Genomic DNA, 7,508 nt, shown 5'->3' on the forward strand with positions numbered 1-7,508 from the left:
CTACAAGGGCTTCACTTTTTTGGTACATAATTTTGAGGCATCTATAGCTAATTTGTGAGATTTTGTTGGAGGAAATGAAAATCATTAAGTTTTAGGAAGATTTTTTTTGGGCCGTTTACCATACCATAAAAATAGTATATTATTTTTATTCTATGGGTCACCACGATTACGAAAATACCTCCTTTACAGTATTTTTCTGACTATTAGGCGCACTGGACTATAAGGCGCACCACCAATAAATGCCTGCTAAGATATCTAGGTTCATATATAAGGTGCACCGTATTATAAGGCACACTGGATTATAAGGCATAACATATAGGTATTTTTAGGGTAGTGGGTATAAACACTGTGCACTTGGCTTTCATTCAAATGCAGTAACTAAAAATGACCAGCAGGTGGCAGACCTGTGCACAGTTCAAGGCAGCTGCAGTTCCCTGGGAACTTGGTTCCAGCCTGTCACAGAGCTCCGATCTCAGAGGTATGGGCTGTTAGGGGTTAATGTTGCAAGGGTGATGCAGCAGGGGTTAAGCTGTCTCCCTCTGCCCCTTCTCTTTTCCTCCTCAGCCAGGGTGTTATTCCTGTGGGGTTCCCTGTGGCTCCTTCTCTTTCCCCTGTTACAGGGCTGTCAGGTATGGGGGATTGTTTACTGATGATGATGATTGCCTCGTGGTCGACACTATGGCAGCTCCGGTCTCTCCGTGCTATGGGAGGGCAGGATGGGCACAATGTTAGTTGTGGTGCCAGGGCACTTCAGGAGCCAGGGACCCTGTGTACAGTGTGGGCTGATACAGTATATTACTGGGGGTGAAGCTCTTAAACACTGGTAAATATACAGTACATCTTGTCTGTAGTATAGTTCATATATAAGGCGCATCGAATATACGGTTTATAGTTTTTTTTATTTTTACCCCATTTTTACTGAATAACAAGTAATTTGGCAAAAATGTTGTTAATTTTAGCATCTGCGTCTTTCATATGCATAACTTTTAAATTTTTTGGCTGACAAATCTGGTTAAGGGCTTATTTTTTGTGAGAAGATTTGTACTTTTTAGTGGTCTTATTTTAGGGAGCGTAACTTTTTAAATCCCACTTTTTACAGCATTTTTTAAAGGGTATTATCCTTTTTTCTGAGGGTTTTTTGGAGTTGTTTTTTACAAGGTTCACTGTGCGGGTTCAATAACTATTCTGTTTTATTATTCAGAATGTTATGGACGCAGCGATGCCAAATATGTGGGGGTTTTGTGTATTTTATTCAATTTTACTGAATTTGGGAGAAAATCTTGTACATTTTAGCATCACCATCTTTTCATATTCGTAGCTTTTTTTATTTTTCGGCTGACAAATCTGGTTAAGAGCTTATTTTTTGCAAGAAGAGTTGTTCTTTCTAGTGGTCTTCGCCAGACGAAGGCTCAATACAAGCCGAAACGCGCGTTGGTGCGGCAGTCATCCCCGGACATTGTGCACATTTACCCCTAATACTGGTAAGGACTGGTTTTAAGATTCTAAATCTGTTTGTTTGCTCTACCATATTGGCACGGACATTAGCTGTGCCATTATCATTGCATGGTTTTACACTACTCCCAGGTGTTTACCCTATATATACCAGCCCTCCCAAATATTTTATATACCTCTATACAACCAACATATGTCCGGGTATGACTGTATTTTTCTCTGCTGTATATTCACCCCACAACTCTGTCATGTACTTCTCAACAACTTTTAATTGTGTTTATGTGTATATATGTCTGCATAAATAAAGAATGTTAACCCCTTAGCGCTCTGCGCCGTAGCTGTACTGCGCTGAGTCCCGTGAATAGCGCTCAGCGCAGTACAGCTACTGCGCAGAGACGATGCCGGTTCAGCGCTGCACAGCAGCCGAACCGGCATCGTTAGCCGCGGGATTTAGTTACCGCTGAGTGGGCTCCGATCGCGGGCGTTTAACCCGTAAAATGCCGCGGTCAACGCGACCGCGGCATTTAACATGCCTTCCGGGGGTCTTTACCCCACGATCGCCCCCCCCCCCCCGCCGCCGTTTTCGGGGGAGGCGATCGCTGCTATGGCACCTCTGGGGTCCGATCGGGACCCCAGAGAAGCCTGAAGGCAGTGCCTTTAAGATGGCGTCTGTGATGTCATCTTAAAGACAAAGTGTCAGCCTATGCATCTGCATAGGCTGGCACTACTAATACCCTGCAATACATCAGCATTGCAGAGTATTATCATGAACAAGCAATCAGATGATTGCTTGTTCATATCCCATGGTGGATCAAGTAAAAAATGTAAAAAAAAAAAGTTTTTCAATAAAAAATAACTTTATAAATCACTAAAAATGCCCATAAGCCCCAAAACATATAAAGAGACATATAACACTCAAAAAAGTCTAAATCATAACACAAACCGCACATATATAGTATCACCGCGTCCATAACAATCCATAGAATAAAACTAAATAACTATTGAACCCATATGATGAACGCCGTAAAAAAAAACCGTTAAAAACCCGCCAAAAATTATGATTTTTACCTATTATATCCCACTAAAAATGCAATAAAAAGTGATCAACAAAACATATGCACTCCAGAATGATACTGTTGCAAAGAACAACACGTCCCGCAAAAAACAAGCCATCAACCAGCTCTGTAGCCAAAAACGTAACAATGTTATGCTACTTGGAAGACGGCGATGCAAAAATGATAGATTTTTCCCCACATTAGGGTTTTATTTGGCAAATTTAGTAAAACATAAGAAAAAATATTCATGTCTGGTATCCCCGTAATCGTATCGACCCATAGAATAAAGATAACAGGATTATTAGGATATACGGTGAACACGAAAAAAAAGTAAAAAATCCAGTACAGAATTGATGCTTTTCTACTCATGACCTCAAAAAAAGTTCCTAAATTTTCAACAATAGGTGATACCAACCCCAAAATGGTAACAATGGAAAAAGCATCTCATCCCGCAAAAAAAATGCCGTCACATGGCCCAAATAACGGAAAAGCGAAAATTTTATAGCCTTCAAAAGGGGGTGCTCCTTCCCTTCTGCGCCTCGCTGTGCCCCCATAACACAAGTAATGTCCACATGTGGGGGGGTCGCTGCACTCAGGAGAAATTGTAGAACAAATTTTATGGTGGGTTTTCTCTTTTTATCTTTTGGAAATGTGTAAATTTTAGGGCTAAATGAATGTATAACCGACAAAATTTGACCACTCTAAATGTCACCACCATTTTGATTCAATTACTATGAAGATCTCAAGGGGTTAACAATCTTTGTAAATGCTGTTTCTGATAGTTTGAGGGGTGCAGATTTGAAAATGGGTTGGTTATATAGGGGTTTTTTTGATGCTAAATATGCAAAATTTAATTTCAAACAGTATTTATCCCCAAAATAGTCAATTCTGAAAATACGAAAATCGCTATTCGATTTGTAGGCCCCGTGACCTCAAAATAAATTATCCAAACATTTCAAAAATTATGAAAATGTAAAGTAGACAAATGGGGAATGTTATTCGGCAAGTTATTTAGGTGGTAAATCGATCTGCCTGAAAACGCGGTGATTTTGAATTTCGAAAATGGCAAATATTTCTAAAAATTCATCATTTTTTTCTTTTTTTTTTGTAAATAAACGCAAAACTTATCAGCCAAAATTTACCACTAAAATGAAGTACAACATGTGGGGAAAAACAATCTCAGAATCACTTTGATAAGTAAAAGTGTTCAAAAGTTATAACCATATAAAGCGACGCAAGTCAGAATCCAAAAAATAGGACTGAGCCTTAAGCTGTAAAATGGCTGCATCCTTAAGGGGTTAATCTTCTATACTTACTCTTTTCTCTTCATCTTGAGGGGTACTATAGGTTGTGTGAGTTGTATTACGTCACTACACTTCCTTGCTGGGAGCTGTCATTTAAAGTAGAGTTTCGGTATTGCCAGAGCAGTGACGTCACACGCGTTGCCATGGCAAGGCTATAAAGGCGGCTCCCGGCACTGACAGACTCAGAACTGATCGGACAGAAAGTGCGAGGAGTCCGGGGAGAGGAGCGACTTCTCCGCCGCCTCATGCAACGCCTGTTACCGCCCTGGGAGCCGCCAGGATGTGCCGCCATTAGACCCATGGAAGCAGCTAACTTCTACTACGACGAGAACCTGGGGGCCAAAGCGCAGCGCCGGGGGCCGCTGCCGGAGCACGAGCGAGCCATAGACTTTAGCCCGTACCTGGAAGCGGAGTGTGGGGAACTGCTGTGTGAACTGGGGGCCTCCCACTACCGCTACCCGGGGGAGCCCAAGACGGAGCCGGTGCTCCACCCGCTGGACACGTACCGGGAACCCCCGGACAAGGACGAGGCCCCGGCAATGCGCTCTTTCCTCGCTTTCCACGCTGTCCCGTCCGGCAGCAGCGGCAACCTGAGCAGCGGGTCCTCGTGCAGCCCCCCGGGAACCCCCAGCCCGGCTCCCCGGGGTCATGCCTCAGCCTCCGGGAATAAGCACAAGAAGTCGCTGGATAAGCACAGTGACGAGTACAAGCAGCGCCGGGAGCGCAACAACATCGCCGTGCGCAAGAGCCGCGACAAAGCCAAGATCCGCAACATGGAGACGCAGCACAAGGTCCTGGAGCTGACGGCGGAGAACGAGCGGCTGCAGAAGCGGGTAGAGCAGCTGACGCGGGAGCTCGGGACCCTGCGCAACCTCTTCAAGCAGCTGCCGCCCGAGGCCACGGGGAGGTGCTAGACAATCGCTCACTGGGGCCCCGGCGGCCGTACAGCAGGAGCTGCAGCTGGGCCGGGGGCAGAGCGGACACCGACCTCCCGGAGCCCCTTGCGGACTATAAGGACTGCGTGTGCTGGACGAGCTGGCCGCACGTTGTCGGGTGCTTGTTTACAGCCGCTCATGTTTGCACTCTGCACCTTCTCTACAAAGAACACTTCATTATTATTATTGGGTTTGTAGCCGATGATGCAATAGTTTAAGCCCTGAGCGGGCGGGTGACGCAACCTGCTGCAACCACAGAGTTTTATACAGAGATTTCTTAACAGAGACTTTCTAGATTTGGGGATTTCTATTTTGAGCATTACATGTTGGAATAAAAAGTTTTCTCCATTTGAACTGCTGCCCTCTCTCTTGTTTTGTGCCCCATGTATAATAGGTGTAGGAGGAATCCTTCTGAAGTTTCTGTGTTACTATAGGGTGCTGTGCAGGTTTGTGTTCTGGAGATTTCAGTGGTTTGCAGCGTAGCAGGCATTCAGAGTTCATGGTGGGCCACTGACTGCAGGGGGTTGTTACTGTGTATCAGTGGTTGTACTTGCCAAAATAAATATAGATACTTATTCAGGGCAAAGTAAGCTGTTGCGTAGCAGTGGCCACTGTCATAACTACATGCCTTATCAGAGCAAAGGGTCGACAACCTTTGCTATTCCGGCTGTTGTGAAACAGGTGTAGTTTCACAACTGCGGTAGTGCAAAAGGTTGTCTGCTAACCTCCTTCTCAAACACAACTCCCCCTCATTCAGTTAGAAAGCTGCACAACTTTACATTGTATGAAACTTGGTTCCCACGCTGCATATGTGTTTTGTGGTTTTTAGGCAAAATCACAGCAAAACCGTGTTGTGAAAAATGTGAATATGTGAAAATATATGTGAATAATCATACAAAGGTTTTTCTCATTTCCATGTAATGATGGTCAGCCTATATATGTATCACTGAAGGTCTACAGGTGTGCATGGTTGCAGGACCCATTTCTGGTGCTTTCACACATTGCATTTATATTTAATTTGGAAATGCAATCGCTGTTTGAAGGAGATTGGCCAAATTGTAATCCATTAACATCGCATTTATGTTATGTTAATTTTTTTGTGTAATAATATTGCATTTCCATATGTCCAGATGTTAAACGTCTTGTGTGAACGAACCCTAAATCTTCAAAAATCAAAAAACGTAATAGGTCTTGGTGGTTAGTAAAATTTAATTTCATTCTAGCCATTGCTATAGTCAGCTATAATTGAGCATCAAATTTCTCCACAAGAGTAATTTTTTACACCCCATCCCCCATCCCCCCATCGCCTAATTCTTTCAAGAACCAGTCTAATGTATGTATGGGTCAAAAAAAGATAGCCTAAAGAGCTGCTGAACTTGGATGAAAATTAATAACTTTATCATGGGGACCACAGTCGGGACAATAACCTGCCAAGCGATTATCTGCATTTATCATCTCAAATTTTTCAGTTTTGACTAATTCCAGATGTAATAAGTGGCCACGATCATATGTTTCTTTGCTCTATTGCAAAAAAGAAAAAGTCTAGCATTATGTCATATTAGATATGTACTAAAAATTTCTGTGCCTGTTTTTAAAACATATATTGAATGGGGCTTGCAGAAATCCATGTGCTACTACAGAAGCTATTAAATGAACTTGTATGATGTCTTTACAAAAATAGTTGTGTCAAATCTTTGAACAAAGTTTTAATCTACATGTATCTATACTAATATGCAGTGTAACAGTACAGCTACATGCATATTAACAGGTGATAAACTTGAACCACAAACAATGGGTCTACAGTTGTTTGTGGCCTTTGTGTCATTGATAGAGGCTCACTGGATTGAATGTGCTTGCTCTTAGGCACAACTCTTTTGTTAGCGGATTCTTTAGTAACTTATAGATTCTGCCCCCTGGTTCTGTCCTCAATTCTAGGATTCCCTCTTGCTCCTGCCGATGCACTGACCTGGATCCTCCTCACACTGGCGCACACAGCCAGCGTCATAAGCCAGTGCAGTGCAGAAGTATACCAGGATCAGTGACGACTTGTCTTGCATGCTCACCACTGCTCTGCCTCATGTACCGATGAGCCGGGTCTTCATTGATTACCACGCTCATTGGTATCAGTGGGCAGAAGCATATGGGCTGCAATCCAAGGCTCTGCGGGTTGTGCAGCCCTTCTGTACACTGACACTGTATACTTTGTTACACAGGTAACAGTAAAATTAGTTTTTCGCTCCTAGCTCTTTATTCAAATCACCATTTGATATTTGTTGTGCCCTCTAAAGTCCCTCCCTATCTGGATGATTCATGTTCTACCATCTGTTCCCTTCCATCATCCCCCCTAAATATATTTAAATTTGTTCACCATTCTATGTGTTTCTCCATATATTTCTGCCAATTTCCCTTCCAGAACATTTTCCTTAACACCATCTTATCCCAATTCCCCCCTTTCCTATTCATGAGCACCCCAACTTCTTCAGTAACCTCCATCCACAAAATAGGAACCATTTCACTGTCTATTCTTTACTTAACCCACTCCTTTATCTTGTACATAGACCACTCTTTCCTCTTCAGCATGTTCCCACAATTTTACTTTTCACTAACTACATCCATTCTCCTCCCCAGCTTCTCACACCAACCTCAGCAGTGCAGTTAAAGTGTAAGGTGCAGCACTGCAAACATAATCTGGAGTTGTCAGGTGCTTTAGGAGGTGGATATCATCACTGACGAAATTTCAACAGCCAAGCCCGATTAAACCA

The 7,508-nt window shown here is 43.1% G+C and overlaps 1 protein-coding gene across 1 annotated transcript; it reads left to right on the plus strand.

Annotated features, from left to right (window-relative positions):
- Positions 1-3,967: 3,967 nt before the first annotated feature.
- CEBPB (CCAAT enhancer binding protein beta) lies at positions 3,968-5,100 on the plus strand. Its single transcript, XM_072110619.1, has one exon. The coding sequence runs from the start codon at positions 4,057-4,059 to the stop codon at positions 4,723-4,725; it is 669 nt and encodes a 222-aa protein (XP_071966720.1). The 5' UTR covers positions 3,968-4,056; the 3' UTR covers positions 4,726-5,100.
- Positions 5,101-7,508: the final 2,408 nt, after the last annotated feature.

Source organism: Engystomops pustulosus, chromosome 6 (assembly GCF_040894005.1).
Source record: "Engystomops pustulosus chromosome 6, aEngPut4.maternal, whole genome shotgun sequence".
In the NCBI taxonomy this organism is placed as follows: Eukaryota; Metazoa; Chordata; class Amphibia; order Anura; family Leptodactylidae; genus Engystomops; species Engystomops pustulosus.

Excerpts from the sequence above, each read along its gene's own strand:
- CEBPB (XM_072110619.1), top strand. The coding sequence starts at position 4,057 with ATGCAACGCCTGTTACCGCCCTGGGAGCCGCCAGGATGTGCCGCCATT.